The 22,990-nt window shown below is 54.3% G+C and overlaps 1 protein-coding gene across 3 annotated transcripts; it reads left to right on the top strand.

Annotated features, from left to right (window-relative positions):
* The first annotated feature begins 453 nt into the window (after positions 1-453).
* Positions 454-19,128, top strand: ISY1 (ISY1 splicing factor homolog). 3 transcript variants are annotated; one of them, XM_055558271.1, is made up of 11 exons: positions 454-918; positions 4,760-4,782; positions 5,287-5,338; positions 6,295-6,360; positions 6,527-6,569; positions 9,299-9,411; positions 11,251-11,368; positions 15,248-15,370; positions 16,169-16,287; positions 18,326-18,412; positions 18,657-19,128. In XM_055558271.1, coding segments are annotated over exons 2-11 (831 nt in total). In that variant the 5' UTR covers positions 454-918; positions 4,760-4,780; the 3' UTR covers positions 18,765-19,128. The 3 variants fall into 3 exon arrangements, with proteins under 3 accessions (XP_055414246.1, XP_055414245.1, XP_055414248.1); XM_055558270.1 differs by lacking the exon at positions 454-918 and adding an exon at positions 2,562-2,718; XM_055558273.1 differs by lacking the exons at positions 454-918; positions 4,760-4,782; positions 5,287-5,338; ... (1 more) ...; positions 6,527-6,569; positions 9,299-9,411 and adding an exon at positions 9,438-10,081 and having other exon boundaries at positions 11,255-11,368.
* The last annotated feature ends 3,862 nt before the right edge of the window (positions 19,129-22,990 follow it).

Raw genomic sequence — 22,990 nt, 5'->3', positions numbered from 1 at the left:
TGTTTTCAAACTTCCTGCAGTGCCACACACTACATGCTGCTGAGAGGAGCACCTCTCAACGTCTGGCAACCCTGAAATGGGGTGGGATGAGCCAGTTATCAAACACGTGAGTGTTGAGCCACTAACTGCAGACTCCCGGAGGCAGCGGGCAGGTGGAGGAGGTGCTGCGGGAGGCCGGATGGGCCCTGCCCCTCGGGACAGCAGCAGCAGCTGGGCTCTGCCCCATTGGAACTGCCCACTGCGTCACACTTCATTTAACGCGTTCTTGTCTAACCCTGAGCCGCATTTTGAAAATCGGCTTTTCTTGGGCATTTAGACCTTGATTCAAAATTAGTTCCCATCCTAAGCTTTGATTATAAATGCAATTTCGCTTTGGAAATTTGAAGCAGAAACACTACAAGTATAATGGTCTTATTAGTAACTGATATTTTTCTTAAAATTTTGGGATGCTCCAATCATACCCCTTCCCAAGGATTATACCATAACTCATTTTTACTCTTTTCTTGGCTGTTAATTCTATTAGACCCAACAGAATACCATTCCCTCATGAGCATGGGAGTTTCTGGTATTCTGCTGGTTAACTCTATGCTGGAACAAAGCAGCCCAAAGTTGACTGAATCCTGCGACACAGCTGTGAGATGCAGTCCTCTCAGGAGAGCTGCGTTATTTTAGTCTCATACTGGCATCTTTATTTTCCACTAAGGACACAAGGCTCCAAGGTCCATTCATATTACAAGGAGACTCGGCTAATTTCCAGGGCTTGGGCTTGGGGGACCAGGACGCGTACGTGAAGGGAGGGCATGCTTCTGCCTCAGATGGACCTTGTCACCATCTCATCCTAACATCACCAAAAGCGTCATCCCATCAAAGTTACAAGTCTGGTCGGCTACAGAGGCCCCCGTCTCTGTCTTAAATCAGGTATGGGTGAGGTGGGTACGATTCAGCCAGGGGCATCACTCCTGTCGGTAGCTTTGTGACTTGCTCCCCAAGATGAGTGGGAGGCATAGGGCCCCAGGGAAAAGACACAGAACACTGCCCTTCAGGACAGGAGACTGGAAGGAAAAGGCCTCACTGGTTTCAACCGGTTACAGAACCCAGCGGGGCAAGCGGTGTTAGGTTTTAGGGCCTGAGCACATCCTCTGGGCCTGAGCTGCCTCCCCAGGAGCCATCGGTTCCTTTCCATGAAGGGTAGCACCTGTTCATGGCTGCACACTTTGATCAGCCTGTTTCCTGCCCCTAGAATCTTCCGGGATTAAAAGCCCTCTTTTGTACCCTCTGTCTCTTGCCATCCAAGCTGGCAGTGGTTCTGCTGGTGTGAAATGTTCAACCTTGGAGGTCTCCTGCGTGTGTCATGGGAATTAACTCCATCTGACAAGAGGTTTCTCTGTACATCTCTTCTGGATAACCCATCTGTATTCCTGGCTTCTGCTGAGATGGTTGAAAGTGGCCATCAGCCTGGAAGAGAGCCCCAAAGCTCACAGTGCTAAAGCAGCGAAGTTTTCGGGCAAGGCACATCCACACTTTTCAGGGCGCCACCTAAGTGGCACACATTCCTTCCCCTCCATTCCCATAGGCCAGGGTTTCCTGGCAAGCCCACACCTAGCTGTCAGGGAGGTGGACGATGGACTGTGGCAGGACAGCCTGAACTTGCCCCTGATGTTCCAAGCACTCGTCCGTCCTGTCTGAACCACAAACGTTGGCTGCGTCCCCCGATGGCCTGTGCTTCCCGGCTGCAGCCGGAGCACCCAGCAAAGATTAGGCCCCGTGTCGCAGGAAGTTGCTTCCGCAAAGCACCATGCTGGCCGAGGGGGAGGTGCTGGAACTAGCCGAAGTGCCCAACCGGACCCTGAAGTGGCCACCGGGGCTCTGCGGGAGGAGCCCCCAGGTCCATCCCTAGCGATGGCCTCTCTGCCTCCCTGGTCCCTGGGCTAAGGCCCTTCTGATCCCCGCGACGTGCCCAGTAACCACCGACTGAGCTCCGGCAGTAGCGGCCCTTTTCGCCCCCGGGCCTTACGTTTATTTTAAAAGGGTGACCTCAAGCCTTGGTCCAGCTCGGACAGACCCCGCGATTCCAGGAGAAAATCTCAGAAGCACAGACCCGAAATAAACGCCTGAGGGGAGGGGGAGCTGGCGAGGCAACCTCCCGCCACTGGCGAGCACGCGGGCCGCAGGAGGGCCCCCTGTCCACTCAGAGGGTTGAGAACGAGGAACTTCCAGCGGCGTGTCTCCGCTCCACGACGTGACGGGGCAGCAGGGACGCGAACCTCCAGGGGCAGCCACGGCCCAAGCAGCCTCACACAAGACGACGGGACCGCGAGTTATCACGGGAAATCTCAACGTTGTTATCGCGAGAGCAATACCAGCACCACCACCGCCCCACCACCCCCGGTCCTAGTCGGAGACGCTTCCGTTCCGTTGCGCAAGCGCAGTTCTGCCGCGCCCCTAATTTTCGTGCGCACACGTCGGTGCGACGTCCTGACGCCCAGGGAAGGCTGCCAACGGGAGCGCGCCTGCACTTCCTTCCCGTCCCCAGGTCAATTCTGAGTTTCGCTTCCGGTTCCTCACTTCCGGTCCCTTAGTTATCCTTCCGACGGGGAAGCCGGTGGTTACGGAAGGCTAGACCCTTCAGTTCCCGTCCGGATTGGCCGCTCCCGGGGCGGCGGAGGTCCGTGGGCCGGTGCCGCGCGGCCTGAGGGCGGCGCGCTCCCTCGCAGCATGGTGAGCGGGGCGGGGAGCGAGGGAGGAGAGCGGCGGGCCGGGGCCGGGGAGCCCGGGGGCTCCGGCGCCCGCGTTCGGGACACGGGGCCTTCCCGCCGCGTGAGGCCGGAGGAGGCGGGGGCAGCCCCCCCAGGGCAGGGTCCGGGGACGGGAAGACGCGCGTGTGCGTTGGTGACCGTGATGTTCTCACCAAGCGAAGCGCCCGTGCGAGGAGCTCGGCGCAGTAGCAAGTGATCGAAGGCGTCATGGAAGTCTGTCGGTTGATGAGAAACCAGCGCGCAGAAAGCAGCCTTCTCCGCTCTCCAGCCCTGGAAGAACATGCCCCCCGTCCCCCATTACTCCTTCACACTGGCCGCCTCAGCCCGCAGGCTCTCGTTTCCGAACTCTGACAAACGTAGGGAGTCTCCTCTCCGTTCTCTAACAGAGGAGAAGGGGCCCTGGCTTTGGATGTTTCTGGCAAGCTGTGGCCATCACACACACTCCTTTCTGTGGGTTTCCATAACCCTGGATTTCGTTGTTGTTCGCTTGCTCAGTCGTGTCCGACTCTGCACACCCGTGGACCACAGCACTCCGGGCTCCCCTGACCTCCACTGTCTCCCTGAATTTACCCGAATTCATGTCCATTGAAAGTGTTAGCCTCTCAGTCCTGCCCGACCCTTCGTGTCCCTGTGGACTGTAGCCCGCCATGGGATTCTCCAGGCAAGAATACGGGAGTGGGTATCTATTCCCTTCTCCAGGGCATCTCCCCGACTCAGGGAACGAACCTGGGTCTCCCGCATTGCAGGCGGATTCTTTAAGGTCTGAGCCACCAGGGAAGCCCTGAAAGACTGAGGGCAGGAGGAGAAGGGGCAACTGAGGATGAGATGGTTGGATGGCATGGCCGACTCAATGGGCATGAGTTTGAGCAAACTCTGAAAGATAGTGAAGGACAGGGAAGCCTGGCATGCTGCAGTCCATGGGGTTGCGAAGAGTCAGACACGACTGGGTGACCGAACAGCAGCCACAGATGTCCACTGAGTTGTAACCGTGGTTACGTCCCCTTGTCAAATGATTCATTGTGCTGGGGGGGGAGGTTCCTCTGACTTCCCTCAGAAGGAAGGATCGTGGCCAGATTCCTAGTGTCCATCATGGCGTTTCACAAATTACGTTAGATACTGAGACTCTATAGGCTTTAATGAAGTAGGTAGGACACAACCTCAGCCTTCAAGAAGGTGGCTTCTCCTGGGAGAGCCTCTCTCTTTCTTTCCTTAGTAGATGTCGTGTTCATTTATCTTTCAAGCACTTAGCAAGTTTATTGCTGTGTCACTTGTAAGAAAAAGTCAGAAAGACTTAAGTGGAGCTCACGCTTGCTGAGCACCTGTATACTGCCTCACTGACGTCTTCACGTATTTATCTGATTGAACCATCCTGACGCCTCTGTGAAGTAAAAGGTCCCATCCCTGCCTAGAGGTGGGGAAGCCGAGCCTGAGAGAGAATTTCTCAGGGATGCTAAGTGGGAGAGTGGAGAGACACTCAGGTCCTGGACTCAGCACGTGCTCTCCTTACACTGCAACCCAGAAAACGTGTTCCCTACCCGACGCTGTGTTTCAGGGATACGTGACTGCCCTAAGTGCAACAATCTCCATAAAACTCACTTGTAAAAGCCAGTCTTTCCTTCCTCAAGTTCCACTGGCAGAGAACAGAGAGTTGTGATGCTGGGTGGAAAGTGTCTGGTAGGTATAGACCCAGACAAAGGGGAGCAGCCTAGCTGGGAAGAAGGGGTGACGGGAGAATTATCTGGGATGATGATGAAACAGGTGGATTCTGAAGGAGGGGTGGCCAGATCCAAGGGCATGGTCACGGTGGAGGAGTTTAGGTAGAGAGAGCGGCTGAGTTGAGTCACGGGATTTGGGCATCTTTTGATTTTTGTTGTTATTGCTGTTCTCATGTTTCTGACTGTGTCCTGGTGAAGCATTTCTTTAAGTAAAACCTTTTTCTAAAAAGTAAAAGAAAAAGCTCTTTAAAACACGGACATTTTTCTTCCCCTCTCTTTTCCTTTTAGGCCCGAAATGCGGAAAAGGCCATGTAAGTATCAAGTCCCTTTTGTCTGCAAATTTTATGCTGCTTAATTGCCAGCTTGGAGCTCTTTTTCTGTTTGGTCTTTGGGTACACGTCTCTTCCTCTCCCTGTGTTGAAGTAGCGTGCACGCATCTGCCCATGTATTTATCTCCCCTGAAGTGTTTTCTCGCCGCTCCCAGAACTTACGCTGAAGGGGAGGCTGGCCCGTGAGAGCCGCAGTCCATCATGCCAGTGTTTTAATACCGTAGCGGGGCGCTGAACTTCCCACTGTCCTTACCTGCCGTGTGGGTAGAGGGGATATGGGGGTGTTCAGGAGCACAAGACTGTATGAACCCTGCTCTTTGGAACATGGAAAGCCATGATGTCTGTGGTTGCTTGACAGCAGTGTGTATGTGTGTGTATGAGTGAGGAGCGGCAGCTAACGTGGTCATGAGCAGACCTGCCCGTCCAGGAACTTGGCTGATGAGAGGCCTGTGAGCAGGATCTAACGGTCTTCTCTCTTCCCGGTAGGACGGCCTTAGCAAGATTTCGCCAGGCTCAGCTGGAAGAGGGGAAAGTAAAGGTTGGTTTAAAGCTTCCTCGTGGGTTTTCCAGTAGGAAGGACGAGCGCAGGCAGACTTCAGACTCCAGACCCTCCTCTTCTCGCCTGCGCTTCCCCGTATCCTAAGAGTCTGTTCACCTGAGGCCCAGGTGAAGTGCCCTGTCGCAGGGGCTGTGTGATGATCTGTATCCTTGGTGACGGGATGCTTGGGTCTCCCTGCTATCCCAGCCCGGGCTCATGCTGAGTAGTAGAAAGTGGGGTATGCTCTGGGAAGCAGCTCTAACCCGAGACCAGCGCCTGGCCTCCGCTCATGGAGACTCAGCCAGGTTAGGGGTCATATATGCTGTTCTCTGAGTATTTTTGTTTTGTCTTTTAAAAGCATCTGCTCACCTGCCCCTGCACCCACACGTACAGCCGTGTACACAGACGCGCGTATGTGTCTGTTCTAGACCCTGACAGCTGTCGTCGCTTACAGTCGTGTAAACGTGCCGTGAGATGGGTATAGCTAGGTGCACTTCGCATCTGTCTGTGACACCTGACCCCGAACAACCCAAGTTTGCACTGCGTGGATTCACTCACACACATATTTTCCAGCAGTAACTACTGTGGAGCTCCCCGGTTGTGGTTGGTTGGATCTGTGGTTGCAGAGGAGCCACGGACCCTGAGGGCTGACGAAGTTAGACTCAGGTTAACCCCCGCTTTGCTCACGGTCGTGCCCAAGCGCAGTGGACTTTTACCTGAGTATTGGCCCCCGACCCAGGGACGATGCAGGGAGGGTTTTTGCCTGTGCGGTTGTTTCCTACGGAGAGATTGCAGAGTGAGCCTGAAGGCTTGATGAAAGCCGCCGGGGACTGAAGCTGCAGGTGTCTTTAGACCGTTAGACATCTGAGCTTCAGGCGGGAATCAGCTGTGAAGTCACACGAAGCTTGTAATTTCACACAAGATAGTGGCATCATGTGTGCTTTGCTTTTCCTCAGGAGCGAAGACCCTTCCTCGCCTCAGAATGCACTGAGCTGCCTAAGGCCGAGAAGTGGAGACGACAGGTGCGGTCTGGGCGAATTCGATCTTAGCAGAAGTAACAAGTCTCTGAATTCTATTACCTGCATGACTCTTAAACCACATTTCTAAGCATTTTTAATTAGATATTTCTTATGGTTTCAGACTTACTCAAAAGTCATAAAAATGTATTACCTTTTATTTTTTTCATAGATCATTGGAGAGATCTCAAAAAAAGTGGCTCAAATTCAGAATGGTAAGCCAGCCTCTCTCTTTAAAGTGCTTGATTCTCACTTCTCCAGTTAGGCGTAGGGGCATCAGCCGCCTCTCAGTAGTCGGTGGGACAGGAGTAAGGACAGGAGAACTGAGCAGTACTGGCAGGCAGTTTGACCTACTTCCCGTGTATAGAGCACTCACCTCACAAAGAATACACTTTCTTTTTGAAGAGCAAATGGAATATTCACCAAAATAGAGCATATTTTGGATTGTAAAATAAATGCTAGCAAACATAAAATGATTAAAATTTTGCAAAGTATAATTTACTGATTAAAACACAGTTAATGTAGAAATCGGTAACAGAAAGATACCTGGCAACTTCCTAAATATTTAGAAATTAAACATACTCCTAAACAACCCATATACCTACAGGAAAACCTTAAGAAAATTAGAAAATATTTTAAATTGAGTGATAATGAAAATGTAATGTCACAATTCAGGGTATGAAAAAAGCAGTGCTTAGATGAAAATTTATAGCGTTAAAATAAAATAAGAAAGGTCTCAGGTCAGTGATCCAAGCTTCTCCCCTGAGAAACCAAAAAGGAAGAGCAAATTAATTCCAAAGTAAGCAGAAGGAAAGAAGGAAACAGAAGATGAGTAGAGAAATTAGATCAAAAGTGGGTTGAGTAAAATCGATAAACTTCTAGTCCAGTTAGACTGATCAAGAAAAAAAGACACAGGTTAGAAACAGCAAGAATGAAATTGGGAATGTCACTACTCACTAACCATTAAAAAGATAAGGGGACATTAGATACAACTTTAGGGCTATCACTCAGCAACTTGGATGAAATGGGCCGCTCCTTAAAAGACACATGCTAACATACTGGTTCCTAACCATCGGCAGTGTTACCCCTCCAGTCTCCCCCCGCCCTGGAAATTTCGTGGTATCTGGAGGGGGCTTTATTTATTAGAGAAATTGAATTCATAGTTAAAAACTTTCCAGCAAAGAAGATTCCAGACCCAGATGGCTCCACTGGCCAGTTCAGATGTTTAAGGAATACCAGCTCTACAGCTTCTTCCAGAAGAGTGAAGAAGGAACACTTCCTAATTTACTTTTTTATGTATTTTAGTATGTGTTCCCTTGATCCTGAAATCAGAAAAAGACATTATAAGAAGAGAAAAAAACTACAGACCAATATTCCTTACTGAATTTGGCCGTAAAAATCTCAACAAAGGATTGTATGGTTGATTCAGCATTCAAAAATTAATTCACTGTGTCATCATTTTAAAGAATAAAAACCGTATCATCTCAGTAGATGCAGAAGTATTTGACACAGTTCATCATTCATTCATAAAAACTCAGCTAACCAGGAATAAACTGAAACTTTTTCCTTTCCCTGATAAAACACTTCTACCAAAAAGCCTGTAGCGATCATCATGCTTACTGCGGCAAGATTGGACGCTCTCCCCCTCGGATCAGGAGCAAGGTGAAGATTCCTTTCTCACCCCTTCCACTCAATATTGCACTGGAACTCCTGGCCAGTATAGTAAAGCAAGAAAAGGAAATAAAAGACCCAAAGACTGAAAGGAAGAAAAATGCTCTATTCCGAGATGACTTAATTTTCTGTGTAGGAAATTCCAAGGAATCTACAGAAGGATTTCCACAGTGAACAACTGAGTTTAGCCAGATGACAGACTAAAAAGTGCATACAAACAAAGTCAGTTTGATTTCTGTACTAGCAGGAACGTTTGGAACTAGAGCATGTTTAAAAGTATTTACAGAAGCATCAAAAGGCAAGAAACACTTAGGTATAAGTCTAGTAAGATATGCACATGGTCTGTATGGTAAAAACTGAAGCAGTGGTGCCAGGTAGTCAAGAACCAGTGAAATGGAGACATCGTGTTTGTGAAGGGGAAGACTCAACATCTGAAAGAGGTCAGCTCTTTTCCTTTTTACAAGGTATCACAGAACCCCAGCGTGGTTTTCCAGTTTCTGTTGACGAACTGTAAAATTCACAGCTTTGCCTTTCCGTGTGAAACTGTCTGCAGCCAGAAGAACTTTGAAGAACAAAACTGGAGTACCCATAATATCTAATTTGTGATTCAGTGTAAAGCTAAAGGTGTCAAGATAACAGGGTCCTGGTGAGAGACAGACAGACAGACCAGGGAACAGCATAAGGAGTCCAGACGTAGGGGCACACGCGTGTGGTCTGCCAGCCTGACAAACAGAAGCGATTCAGGGGAGGAAAGAGGCCGTCTCCCTCCCTGTGGGCACAGGGTGCTTCACGTCAGCACGCCGGGGATCCCTGACCGTCTTCCCGCCTCTGGTGGGACGTCCCGGTCGCCAGTGACAGCGCCCTAGCAGCCTCCTGTGCTGTCCCCTCAAATCCGCCCCTTGGGCTCCTTGTCAGAGGTGTTCCCAGGGACCGGCAGGGTGCTTTGCTGACGCTGCCTCCCTGCGTCCTAGACGCTGAGCGCCCCACCGCTGAGATGTGATGTGTTGGTGCTGGTGTAAATGGAGCTGCAGGACAGCTTCAGTTTGTATTTCTCTGGTTGCTAATGGGGAGGAAGTTTTTTTCAGAGTTTTTCTGGTGCCGCTGGAACTCTGTTCACGATCATCACCCTCCCGTGATTGCGGGGTGGATGGTTTTTCTCGTAAGCTGAAGTAGTGTTTTTGCGTTGCCCACCTCTGTCAGTGTTGACACTCACTCACGGGTGTGACATGAAGCGGTATTGTCAGGAAATGATACGACATTTCTCTTTTCTTAGCTGGTTTAGGTGAATTCCGGATTCGCGACCTGAATGATGAGATTAACAAGCTGCTTCGAGAGAAAGGACACTGGGAGGTCCGGATCAAGGAGCTAGGCGGCCCTGACTACGGGGTGAGTAAGCAGCGGCCCAGGGCCCGGCTCAGGGGCTTTCTAGGCAGGGTGGGTCCTGTCTCACTGCAGCCCCCGCAGGCCTGCCTGGGACGAGGCCCCTGAGAAATGAAAGGAGCCTGGAAGGGCCTGCTGTGTGTGCATGGGAACTGGGAAAGCACAGGGCCGGTGGTGCAGAAGGCCCCAGCACGGGCCTGGGAGTGTGTACCAGCCAGGCGTCCAGAGTGAGCCGCTCCATCTCCTGGGCCCCGTGAGATGGCCTTGGTGCTGCACGTGTGTCTCTGAGCTCCTTGAGAATTGGGACGGCCCTTCCACCGCAGCGTCTGTGCTTGAGGGGGCCCTGAGACAGGCCGCTCCGTGCTTGCTTTGAATTCTTTTTTTCCCTCTGGATTCTTTAAAGGCAGTATTTTAGAACAGTGACCTCAGGCTTTTAGGACCCTGACCCTGATTATGTCCATAAATCGCCCACGGCCACTGTGTCACAGCCGGGCAGCACGCAGATGTGCCGAGAAGATGCCTGCTGTGCGTCGCTGCACTTTGATATTTTCTGTTCTGCTCTATTCTGATTGTTTAAAAGTTCACAGTTGTGACCCATGTAGTGGATTTCCTGACCCAGACCTGCCCCACTTGCCCAGGTCTTTGAACCAGTTGTGTCTGGGCAGTGGACTGTCAGGTAAGAAACGTGGGCGGTGTTTCTGTGTCTTAGTCCGGCCCCCTCTTAACACAGAGCCGTAATTCTCAGCTCAGTGCCTGGCCTAGCCGAGGCGTATATCTTCCCATTCCTTGAGCACGTGCTGGGAGCATTGCCTCCGCACCCTCGTTACTTCTGTGACCCTGGTTTTCTCCGTCGGACGGCGTTAGTGCCGCTTGTTACCCTCCTGGAGGGTTACAGAAGCTCCCAAGTCAGTAGTAATGTTTCTGTCTAATTCCTTCTGGAGCTTTTTAATGTGGAAGAAGTTGACGTTTACTTCCTGGGTGTAAAGGTAACACACTTAGCGGCATTCGCCTCTGGCTCAGCCATCTGGCTGTTTCACCACGCTCCACGCATTCACCTCTGGCTCAGTCATCTGGCTGTTTCACCACGCTCCACCACGCTCCACGCCTCACGGCCTCCCACCTGCAGTACAGAGCCTCGTCCACACCCACCGCCTGTGGCCTGCGGCTGTTACCGTCATCGTTTTTAACGGATGGGGTTCCATCTTCTCGGAGAAGGCGATGGCACCCCACTCCAGTACTCTTGCCTGGAAAATCCCATGGATGGAGGAGCCTGGTGGGCCGCAGTCCATGGGGTCACTAAGAGTCAGACAAGACTCAGCGACTTCACTTTCACTTTTCACTTTCTTTCATTGGAAAACCCACTCCAGTGTTCTTGCCTGGAGAATCCCACGGACGGGGGAGCCTGGTTGGCTGCCGTCTGTGGGGTCGCACAGCGTCGGACACGACTGAAATGACTTAGCAGTTCCATCTTCTGGATATTTCATTGCTCCTCCTCTTCTACTAGTTGTCATTTAGATTTTTTGCAGCTTTTTAAAGCTTTGTTTTTTCTTCACTTAACATTGTGTTGTAAGCAGTTTCTCGGCCAGTATAAGTGTTTCATATGAACCGTCATTTGTCAGCTATAGAATATATTCCACCCATGAACATACTATAATTTATTTAAATCATCCTCTTACCATTAGGTATTTAGGTTGATTTTTAAAGGATTAAAAAAAGTACCGAAGTGTATTTTTGTGTCCATTAATACCTGCTACTTTTAGCACCACTGTCTTCAACTGTATCTGCAAACGTGGAAATAGTGGGTTTACAGATCAGATCCATTTTCTCTTTTTCCTTCCCCATAAGAAAGTTGGCCCTAAAATGCTGGATCACGAAGGGAAGGAAGTCCCAGGAAATCGAGGCTACAAGTACTTCGGAGCAGCCAAAGACCTGCCTGGAGTCAGAGAGCTGTTCGAGAAAGAACGTGAGTGGCTGGCGTTGGCGAGGCTGTCAGCCTAGGTCTCTGTTCTGGTTGTAAGTGATGCTGTGTGCAGGGCACTCTTCGTGTGCTCAGCTGCGCGGCAGCCCCGTGTCGTCAGGGTATTATCGTTCCCAGGGTTTAAATGGGAACCCTCGAGCACTGGGCGTTGAGGGGCAAGCCCAGGGCACACCTTGGGCGGGAGTGGGAACCCAGGGCTGCGGGCACCAGATCGCAGGCCCTGCACAGGCTTGTCTCCGAGTGAACGCAGAGGCGCTGTGAGCGCAGGGACGCTGTGGGCGCGGAGCCTCCCCGTTGGCGCCTGTCGGGGCGGCTCAAGTCTATGCAGTCAGGTCCATGTTTCAGGTACTTGTTGGGCTGAAAAAGCTGTTAACTGAAGGACTGACGCCACCTCGGGCCAAGGCTGCTGTGCGCTGGGAGAAGAGAGGGTCCGAGTCAGACACCCTGGCTCTGGGGACCTCCAGAATGCCACTGGTCTGGACTGCCTGCGTCTGATTTCTGACTTTTTGAAAAGCAGTCCAAGCATCCCATAGGAAAAAGTGTGGAAAGCAGAGAAGGGCAAGACCAGGATTCCTCCCACTGCTGGTGTTCTGCTGACCCTTTCCGAGTCTACTTTCATGAAACCCTGTTTGTTCTCTTTTTTGGCCTCCCTGGGAGGCTTGTGGGATCTCAGTTCCCTTACCAGGAATTGAACCCGGGCCCTGTCAGTGATAGCCTGGAATCCTAACCACTGGACCAGCAGGGAGCTCCCAAGCCCTGCTTCTTCTTAAATTCATTCTGTGTGCAAGCTGGCTCTGCATGTGTCATTCACATTGCTTAGAATCGTTCAGAATTTAAACATCATCAGATCAGATCAGTCGTTCAGTCGTGTCCGACTCTTTGCGACCCCATGAATCGCAGCACGCCACGCCTCCCTGTCCATCACCAACTCCCGGAGTTCACTCAGACTCACGTCCATCGAGTTAGTGATGCCATCCAGCCATCTCATCCTCTGTCATCCCCTTCTCCTCCTGCCCCCAATCCCTCCCAGCATCAGAGTCTTTTCCAAGGAGTCAACTCTTCCCATGAGGTGGCCAAAGTACTGGAGTTTCAGCTTTAGCATCATTCCTTCCAAAGAAATCCCAGGGCTGATCCCCTTCAGAATGGACTGGTTGGATCTCCTTGCAGTCCAAGGGACTGTCAAGAGTCTCCTCCAACACCACAGTTCAAAAGCATCAATTCTTCGGCGCTCAGCCCTCTTCACAGTCCAACTCTCACATCCATACATGACCACAGGAAAAACCATAGCCTTGACTAGACGGACCTTTGTTGGCCAAGTAATGTCTCTGCTTTTGAGTATGCTATCTAGGTTGGTCATAAGTTTCCTTCCAAGGAGTAACCGTCTTTTAATTTCATGGTTGCAGTCACCATCTGCAGTGATTTTGGAGCCCCCAAAAATAAAGTCTGACACTGTTTCCACTGTTTCCCCATCTATTTCCCATGAAGTGATGGGACCGGATGCCATGATCTTCATTTTCTGAATGTTGAGCTTTAAGCCAACTTTTTCACTCTCCACTTTCACTTTCATCAAGAGGCTTTTTAGTTCCTCTTCACTTTCTGCCATAAGGGTGGTGTCATCTGCATATCTGAGGTGATTGATATTTCTCCCGGCAATCTTGATTCCAGCTTGTGTTTCTTCCAGTCCAGCGTTTCTCATGATGTACTCTGCATATAAGTTAAATAAGCAGGGTGACAAGATACAGCCTTGACGTACTCCTTTTCCTGTTTGGAACCAGTCTGTTCCATGTCCAGTTCTAACTGTTGCTTCCTGACCTGCATACAGATTTCTCAAGAGGCAGATCAGGTGGTCTGGTATTCCCATCTCTTTCAGAATTTTCCACAGTTTATTGTGATCCACACAGTCAAAGGCTTTGGCATAGTCAATAAAGCAGAAATAGATGTTTTTCTGGAACTCTCTTGCTTTTTCCATGATCCAGCGGATGTTGGCAATTTGATCTCTGGTTCCTCTGCCTTTTCTAAAACCAGCTTGAACATCAGGAAGTTCACGGTTCACATATTGCTGAAGCCTGGCTTGGAGAATTTTGAGCATTACTTTACTAGTGTGTGAGATGAGTGCAATTGTGCGGTCGTTTGAGCATTCTTTGGCATTGCCTTTCTTTGGGATTGGAATGAAAACTGACCTTTTCTATTTATTATTAAAGCAATAAAATCCTATTACAGACACGTAAAATACAGAAAATCAGAAAAAACACCCATGTTTTCACATCTTACAGTTTATGGTTGTTGACATGTTGGGGTGTGTTCCTTTCAGTTTTTAAGGCTTGTAAAGTGAGGTTGTCCTGATTTTTTGTTTTTGCATTTACCTTGGCTTTAAATTTATTCCTATGTTCTTATGTACTCCAGGCATCGATTTTCTTTTTTTTTTTTTTTTAAGAAGAAAGTGCCGAAGTTAGTCTTCAGGCGTATAATTTAAATGGTAGCACAGCCCCCTCTGCCGCCGTCCCATTGCTCTGCTAGGGATGCCCCGTCGCCGTTACTGTCTGGAGTGCTCCCTGCCAGGCCTTCCCGTGCTCTTCTGTGCATATCTCATCAGCTGAGTCAGCCCGGCTCCCTTGAGGCAGAGAAGTCCGTTTCTGGCTCCTGTAACTGACGCGTTTGTCCTCAGGAATGGCTGGCCCAGAGCCCTTGCTCCTGCTGCCGTTTCAGCTTCCATCCTGCGAGCGCTTCCCTATGCCTCAGTCTCCTTTGGGGTGGCAGGCTGTCCATCATCCACTTAGGCTTTGTCCTCTCTCAGCGAGAGTTTACCTCCATCACCCCCCGCCCCCCAAACGGTTCAAGCACGGGCGCAGGGTGATCCCCGCTGGCGTCAGCTGGATCCCAGCTCCCTCCTGCGGCCGGGATGCCCTCAGTGCTCCGAGCCCGTCCTGGGCGCGGCCCTCATGGCCCAGGCTGGGCAGGGTTGCTGGTACCTGCGTGGGCCGGTGGAAGGGGGCTTCCCCTGCCTGTGCCGTCGTGTGTGGGCCGTCCCTGTGCCCCACAGTTCTCCTTACAAAGCCGAGTGACGCAAAGGATGGAGGAGTCTTGGGTGACCCGTGCCGGCTGTGCCCACCCCTCCTGTGTAGACTTGTAGTTACTTCCGCATCTTCGCAACTATAACATTGTTGCTGGTACTTGAAACAGTATGCTGTTTCTATTTTTTGTTTCCCTGATTCCTAATGAAATTGACAGTTGAATTCAGTTACTATTAATTATTGAAATGTTCATACTTAGAGGTTTCTTCTCCTTCAGTTAATCAGCTTTTATTCTTTGACCAGTCAGCTGGACTTTCATTTTCCTTTGGATTTTCCAGAATTGCTACATATCCTGAACAGTAATACTTAGTCTGAATGTATTTTCTTCAGGAGATTTCTCATGTATCTTTTTTGCTTGTAGTTTCTTTTGTCTCATGTTTTTTCATTAGCTATTATGGCATTTCCTGTGAAAGCAGCTCGTGAAGCCGCGGGCGGGGGGGTCACAGGACACCCTCCCCCCGCCAGGCGTTCATAGTCCCGTGGGGGTCCAAGTTTTCACTGTTGTATAAACAATGCCATGATGATCATCTCTGTCCATAAAGCTTTGCCGGCTTTTGTTGTTGCTTTTTAAAGAACGATAGATCCCTTCTAAACGGACTGCGTCTGAAACGTCAGCGCTGGTTTTAAAAAGGGTAGTGTCGTGTGTGGTCCCATTGCTCGGGTGGCGAAGTGCCTGTTTGGTGCCGTTTTCAGGAGCGCACATACTGCACGCCTGCGTCGCGCCGACTGGGGAGCAGGCATGAGTGTGGCCGTGACGGGGAACCCGGCTAAGCTGAAGAGTTCTTTCTTTCAGCGCTTCCTCCTCCAAGAAAGACCCGAGCCGAGCTCATGAAGGCGATCGACTTTGAATACTACGGTTACCTCGATGAAGACGACGGTGTCATCGTGCCCTTGGAGCAGGAATATGAAAAGAGACGTAGGTCTGCGGGCGTTCCGCTTCACTGGCGGCCTCTGCTTGCTTTTCTCGCCTTTGGGAAAGGAGGTTTTCTTTTTCTTTTTGTAAGGAATTTATTTTCTATCAGGACTTCGTGAAAAGTTGAAGTTTAGTTGGTGTACAATATTACGTACAGGTGTGCAGTATAATCATTCAGTTTTTAAAGGCACATTCCATTGACAAGTTATTCGAAACCTGTTTTCTACATTCCCTGTGTTGCACAGTATATCCTGTTGTATTCTTTACACCCCACACGTGAGTGATACCTTGGAGGGTTTGTCTTGGCCTGGCTTACCTCGCTTGGTGGGCAATGTCCAGGCCCACCCATGCCGCTGCGGGTGGCGCAGCACCCTTCTTTTCTGAGTAGGAGTCCGTGATGTGTCTTTATTCGTTCATCTGTCGAGACCCTTCGGTTGCTTCCACGCCTTGGCTGTTGTAAATGGTGCTGCTCTGAACGTTGGGGTGCTGTGTTTTTTCTGATTAGTATCTCTATTTATTTCGTGTGTGAACCCAGGAATGGAATCGCTGGATCCTGTGTTAGTCCTGGTTTTGGTTTTTTGAGGAACCTCAGGGTGTTGAACCGGGGAGGATCCAGGCGTGTCCCCCGCCAGCCGCCCCGGAGCTGCCGTGGGACCCCTGCCCTCCCGTCTGATGCCCTCCTGCCAGGGCCGGAGGAGGGTCACCCTTCGCAGAGGGCAGGCCTTGGTCACCTTTGCCCCGCATAGCATGTGGCTTTCTCGGAGGTCAGGGTGACTGACGCCTGCTGTCCCTCGTCTGCAGACAGAGCCGAACTAGTGGAGAAGTGGAAGGCAGAGCGAGAGGCCCGCCTGGCGAGAGGAGAGGAAGAGGAGGGGGAGGAGGAGGAGGAGGTGAACATCTACGCTGTGGCCGAGGAGGAGGTAGGGTGGCCGCTGCGGCGCCTTGGAGAGCGGCTGGGGGAGGGCGCACAGGCCTGGGCAGGGTCAAGGCCCGGTCTGCCCCTGGATGGAGGGTGGAGGTCCCCTCGGGGTCACAGTGAGGACCACTGAGAGCACTCGGGGACCTGCGTTCCATGTCGGGGTGACTTACCTGCGTCTCAGAGCTGGGCCCTCCGGACCTGCTGGGCCTGGATTTGTAGGCAGCTTTGAAGCCCTGACCTCATTGTTTGAGCTTCAGTGCCAGAGCCGGTAGCGCTTCTGTGGGCCCTAAGCACTCACGCCCACCTTACCGTGGGAAACCAGAGCAGAGGCTCCCTCGGGGGTCCCAGGTGGGGTGGAGCTGTGGTCCCGCAGGCAGAGCCCCTGCTCCCAGCTCCCGCGTCGGGCAGGCCCGGGATGGAGTGGATGTGTGGACTGAGCCAGGGGAGGGGAGCCGGCCGGGCCGGGACGACAGGTCAGCCCCTGAGGCGTCGCGTGGCGCGCCAGCACAACAGCGGCACGGGCGCAGGCTCGGGGGAGCTTGGCGACCGGCTCACCATTGCACGGGTCCGGCAGGCCTGCGGGGCGGCCCTCAGGCAGGCATTTGAAGCAGGATGGCAGCGTGCCCTGCGAAGATTTTCTCTGGGTGCAAACAACCTGTTCGCGTTTTCAAAGGATGTTTGTTTCCTTGGTGGCCACTAATGAGTGAGTGAGGCCCACTCGAGGGGCATAGCAGCCACACGCTCCGTCGGTAGCTCAGGATCCAAGGGGCAGCCCGGTCAGCAGACCCCGCAGGAAAACGGCACGTGTGACAGGAGCTCTGGGTAGCGACGCGGGGCGGGCAGGGCCATGAACACTTCCTGGGGAGGTGACCCTTCAGCTGAGCTCAGAAGTCAGGGAGGCGTCACCAGCACACGGGCAGCAGGGCAGCACGCGCGACAGCCCCGGGGGAGCGCCGGGGCCAGAGGACCGGCCGGTGGCTGGAGCCCAGGGCTGGAGCCCAGAGCAGGAGCCCTGGTGTGAGCAGAGGCAGTGGGAGGTGAGCTGGGACCAGCAGGGGCCCTGGCCCCTGGGGGGGCGGGTCTTCCCTCATCGTAAGAGCGATGGAGAGCGATGGAGGGCGATGGAGGGCGATGGAGGGTGATGGAGAGCGATGGAGGGCGATGGAGGCACCGAAGGCTTAGACAGCCGCGCATGTTGGAGCTGTCGCAGACTCAGGGCAGCCGTTAAGGAGCTGTGAGAGGCCCCGCGCGTCCTTCCCCCGGGCCCCGGAGGCCCCATCCTGAATGCTGCCGACACGGTGTCCACGAGGAGCCGCCTGCTGTGGCCCGTGTGCAGGGCTGGGCCTGCCGTCACTGGGTGGCTCCCTGGACCACAACAGCCTTTCTTGTTTGCGTCCGCCCAGCGCTGGGGTGGGGGTGGATGGGACAGAGCTCCGCACGGGCCTCCTCTCCCCTCAGGCCCCCAGGGCCGTTCCTTAGTCGTGAGTGAGCGCTGCTGACTCATACGCAGCTTCTGAGTGATGCTTCTGTGTATGTGGTCCGTTTTTACAAGTTTAGTTTTAAAAATAATATATTCGGGGCTTCCCTGGTGACTCACATGGTAAAGAATCTGCCTGCAAGTTGGATCCCATGGTCAGGAAGATCCCCTGGAGAAGGAAATGGCAACCACTCCAGTATTCTGGCCTGGAGAATCCCATGGACGGAGGAGCCTGGAGGGCTTCAGTCCATGGGGTCGGCAAGATAATATATTCGCAAGACTCACAACCCGAGAAACACACGAAGGTCTCACCCAGCTCCTCCTCCGCAGCCCCACCTCGGCCCGGCTCCCACTGAGGCCACTGGCTCCTCTGCTTCCTCTCCTCCTCGGGCAGGAGGCCGCGCGGGCCACACTGTTCTGCTGGCCCTTGTGCCCAGCGCTGCGTCCTGGGGGTGTCTCTGAGGAGAGCGCGTCCCCGGGGCTGTCTCTCCTGTTAAACAGCTGCAGGCCGGGCCTCTCGTGGCGTCTCCTCCACACAGCCTCTGGTTGTTCTCTCTTGCAGTCTGACGAGGAGGGCGGCCCGGACAGAGGAGGGGAGGACGGGCAGCAGAAGTTCATTGCGCACGTGCCGGTGCCGTCGCAGCAGGAGGTAGGATGCTGGGCCCGCCGGGCGCTTTTCTGGGTCCCTCCCGTCCCTGCGGGCAGCTCTGACTCCAGGGGCGCCGGTGACCGCACGCAGTTTAGGGTGTGGGTCCAGGGAAGGCGGGAGTCCATCCACCTTAGAGGCAGTGGCCTGCCCCGCTGTGCACGGTGGGTCCCTGTGGCTCACGTGCGCCGGGAGGAGGTGTCGGGGAAAGTGGACGCCGCCCCAGCCCCGCCTCTGCCGCCCGCAGATCGAGGAGGCGCTCGTGCACAGGAAGAAGATGGAGCTGCTGCAGAAGTACACCAGCGAGACTCTGCAGGCCCAGAGCGAGGAGGCCCGGCGGCTCCTGGGCTGCTAGGCGGCCCTGCTGCAGCCTCCCCCGCCCTCCTTGCTCACACCATGCACCCCCCTGGCTGGGCGGCTGGGCCCCTGGCGTCGCCCTGGCCGCGAGAGCGGACGCACACGTGTCCTGAGTGGGAAGGACAGGCTGGTCCCGCGGCCTGCGAGTGTTGTCAGTGGTGGGGGTGGCCAGCTGGGGATGCCCCTGAGCACGCAGACATGTCCGTGATGCCTCCTGCGCGCTGAGAAGACGTCCCGCCACCCTCGGGGCTGCCCTGCCGCCTGTCTCGCCCTCAGCCGGCCGGGGGGCCGCGTTTGCCGCTTCCGTCTGGGAGTGGTTCTGCACAGAGCTATTTTTATTAAAGATTTTTGTACAAAAGGCAGCCTCGGGTTCCGGGCTGTCTGTCTTGAGGCCTTGTCCGAGGTAGGACCTGAGGGGGTCCACGGGGCCCGTGTGGGGGGCTCGGCCCATCCGGGCGCTGAGGGTGCGGGGCGTCCCGCATGGAGCACCGAGGGTGCCCCAGGGTGGTCCAGACCTGCCAACCCCGCCTAGTCTCTCCTTCCTGATGGGGAGAACCCACCGCAGGGGCCCCAGCTTGGGGCAGGTGAGGCTGGGCATCCCCACTCTCAAGAGGGGTCCTGAGCACGTTGGCAGAGCCCTGTGGGCCTTGTGAAGCAGGCTGTGCCAGCCTGAGTAAGGGGCAGTCGTCAGCCAGGACCTGCCTAACAGAAGTTCTGAGCAGGAGATGGAGGGCATCGGGTGGGTGGGTGGCAGCCATGGGGAGACCACCCAGAGCTTCAGGGCTGTGAGGAGGAGGGGAGGGACGGGACTGGGCTGGGGACCACCCGGGGGCCCCTCAGCCGAGCCCCTGGGCAGGCATGTGTGGAGAGCTGGGAGGGGTCGAGGCCGGAGGGCTGGGGGCCCAGGGGTGGACAAGGCCAGACCTGGCCCTGGGACCCAGCTCCCACCCGGGCCTGGCCTGGACGGGGCTCAGGAGAGAATGCGGGGCATTTGGAGCAGCTCCTCTGGCCTGGGCCTCCGTATCTCCATCTGAAAGGCCGGGACTGGACCTGGTGCCTGTGCATCCACCCCGCGACAGGCAGCCCCACGGGGCAGGCAGAGGGGAGGTGGGCCCTGAGACCGCCCGGCCTGGGACCCAGCCAGGCGGCAGGCGGGGCCCAGCTCAGATGGCCCAGAGGGGTTTCCCTCTTCTGCTCCGGATGCCCAGGGCCTCGCAGTCGCTCCCGGGATGGCTGCAGACAGTGTGTGCATCAGCGTCCCGGGTGAGGGAACTGGGGACTGATGGGGAAGCAGCTTGCTGAGGACCCACAGGCATCCCCGGTGGAGACGGGCCCAGCCCCAGGCTTCCTGCCCCGCGGGCCCTACCTTTTTTTGTCCCTGGAGGACTTCACAGGGGTTCCCCCAGGCCTGGAACGTCTGGGGAGCGTGGCCCCTGGCCAGCTGTGATCACCATGGTCACGGAAGCTCACGCCCAGATACAGCAGAACCCGTCCCAGGAAATGTTGGTTGATGAAATATCTCTCATGGCTCAGACGAGCTTTGGCTCTGCCAGCAGTTTCCAAAACATAGACATGTCTAGCTCGCTCTCCGCTCTCCCCTCCTCCCCACGCCCGCCCCAGCCTGGCCCCCAGTGCCCTCGTCCCCTGCATTCTGCCCCCCGACCCCTGTGCTTTGGTTTTGGGGCAGTATATAAGCCAGGAGGAGATGAAAACTTTTCTCTTGCCTGACACCCTGGGCCAGCCTGAAGTGAGCAGGCGCTGGGGTCAGCCTTGTTTCCCCCTGACGGCCGCACCCCATCTCTGCCGGCATCAGTGGCTCACTGCTTCCTCCCAGAGCCCCGCAGGAGGACGGTGCTGGTGCCCTCCCTCTCATCGAAGCCCTGACAGCAACATCTGCCTGGGAGTGTCAGGGCCCCCAAAGAGCAGACAGGTCCACAGTGGGGGGGGCGGTGTCACACCATCTGGTTCTCTCCCCCACAAGTTGGGCAGCCTGTGGAGGGAGGGCCCCCTGAGGGCTGCCCGGTCTTATCTGCATCAGCAAGCCTGGGTTTCCGCCCCGGGGGGATGATGTGCCCCCTGGTACCCCTGTGGGGCCAGACGGCCATGAGGGGCCGCGGGGCAGGGGAGAGGTGAGCGGGGTTCCCCAGGATCTGGGGCTTGTCCTGGCATCTGGCAGGCCTGCTCGGTGGGGACTGGGGGCCGAGAAGCTGCGAGGGGAGGAAGCCAGGGCAGTCCTTCGGCGGGGCACAGCCCCGGGGTGGGGCCGCAGAGGGGTGAGAGGGCCCATGCTGATGTTGCCCTGGCCACCGGGGGCTGCTCCCAGCCCTCAGCCAGCACCGGCCCAGAGCTCCTCAGTCAGCAGCTGCTGCAGCGTATTGTTGCATTTTTGCAGCTCTTATTTTCTCGCGTTTTGCAGCAGGCGTGCTTCGGCATTAGGAGCACGCTGTCATGCCTGGCGTTGGGTCTTCCTGGTGTTTTTCCACCTTTATTTCTGATCCAGGGCACGTTTTCAGCCCTAGCCTGGGCTCTGCCCATGAAAGAAAACTCGGATGACGTTGTTCGAGGCTGTATATTTTAACAGCGGTGACTGTACACAGGAAAAGGTGGGAAAAGAAGGGAGGAAGGAAGTGGAGAAAGGCCTCCTCTCTCCTCTTGGCGGAGCTCTGACCCGGAGGACTCGGGGGTCACAGCAGATGCTTCCGTCTGCCGGCGAGCCTTGCGCCCCCGTGTGGCAGGGCACACACAGTGCAGGTTCATCCCGCCAACCCACCGTTCGCTTTTAAGAATATTAAATTCTTTTTGGCCCTGCGGGTCTTTGTTGCTGCAGAGCTTCCCATCGCGGTGGCTTCTCTCGTTGGGGAGCACAGGCTCTGTAGTTGTGGCAAGTGTGCTGAGTAGCTGTGGAGCACACACCTAGTTGCTCCACACCACGTGGGATCTTCCCGGACCTGAGATCAAACCTGTATCTCCTGCATTGACAGGCAGGTTCTTTACCGCTGAGCCACCACGGAAGCCCAAGAATGTTAAAATCGTGACACATTTTTAAAAAATATATTTTTATTGATTGATTGATTCACTGCACTGAGCCTTAGCTGTGTCATGTGAGATCTTTCATTGCTGTACATGGACCCTCTAGCCTGGCTCAGTAGTTGGAGCAGGCAGACCTGGTTGCTCTGAGGCGTGTGGGATCTTAGTTCCCGGACCAGGCATTGAACCAGCCTCCCCTGCATTGCAAGATGGATTCTTCACTACTGAGCCACCAGCGAAGTCCCTCTTGACACATTGTGAAAAATTTGGGGGCTATGTGTTACTTATCTAAGATTTGGGGCATTAGGTGAGATCAAGATTTTTGCATTACTGCAGTTCAAAGGAGCATAATTCAGTTTCAGATAAAATGCCACTCAGGAATTTGCCCCCAAAGAGAGGAAATGCAGGTAATTTTTTCACAACGTGACTGAGATATACTTGACAGACCATAAAAACCTATTGCTAGCTTACAGCTTAATGATTTTAATAAATCTGGGTCATGCAGCCCTCACGACAGTCCAGTTTTACAACCGTCCCATCACACCACAAATGCAAATGGTGGCTGGGTTTTCTGGCAAAATCCATACCCAGGTCAGCATTCCAACCCCCGCAAACCAGTTCCAGGAAAGGCCAGTTCAGCTCGTCAGGTGTCCAGTGCACCCACAGCCATCCGGCCTTCCTCTCCCCTGCCTCCAGTGGCAGGGCCTTGGCCTGTCCTGTCTCTTGGACACACATTTCCTTCTCCACCTGGTGGTGCGGGAGGCCACTCAGAGCTGAAGGCAGATGCTGCTTTCTGGGGCCCTGGGCTTTGACAGGTCCCAGAGCTAGCCCAGTGTGTGGAAGCCTTCTGTCCAGGCCCTTCAGTCTGCTTCTGCCCTGGATAGAGGCTGTGTCCTATGGCCCTAACCTGATGCACCAAAGCTGGGCTCCCAGACCTGCTCTCCCTGGCACCTGGGGGGCCCTGCCTGGTGCCATTGGGCGTTTCCCATGGGAGTGGAGCTCAGTAACTCTTCCCCTTCTCCATGGGTCTGCCTTACCTCCTGGCTCAGTTTGTCTTACTCGCTCAGCCAGTAAAGGTGGTCCAGGCTCTTGGGCGTCCTGGTGGACTTGCTCTCTGTGGTCTCCATAAGCTACAGGAAGTCCCTCTTCCCTTGTCTGCTGGGGAGGGTATGGATGTTTCTCTGCCTTGTTCGTTTA

The sequence above is a fragment of the Bubalus kerabau genome, chromosome 20 (assembly GCF_029407905.1).
Source record: "Bubalus kerabau isolate K-KA32 ecotype Philippines breed swamp buffalo chromosome 20, PCC_UOA_SB_1v2, whole genome shotgun sequence".
Taxonomy (NCBI): domain Eukaryota; kingdom Metazoa; phylum Chordata; class Mammalia; order Artiodactyla; family Bovidae; genus Bubalus; species Bubalus kerabau.
The sequence above is the reverse complement of the archived record's forward strand: the minus strand, read 5'-3'. Positions and strand labels throughout refer to the sequence as shown.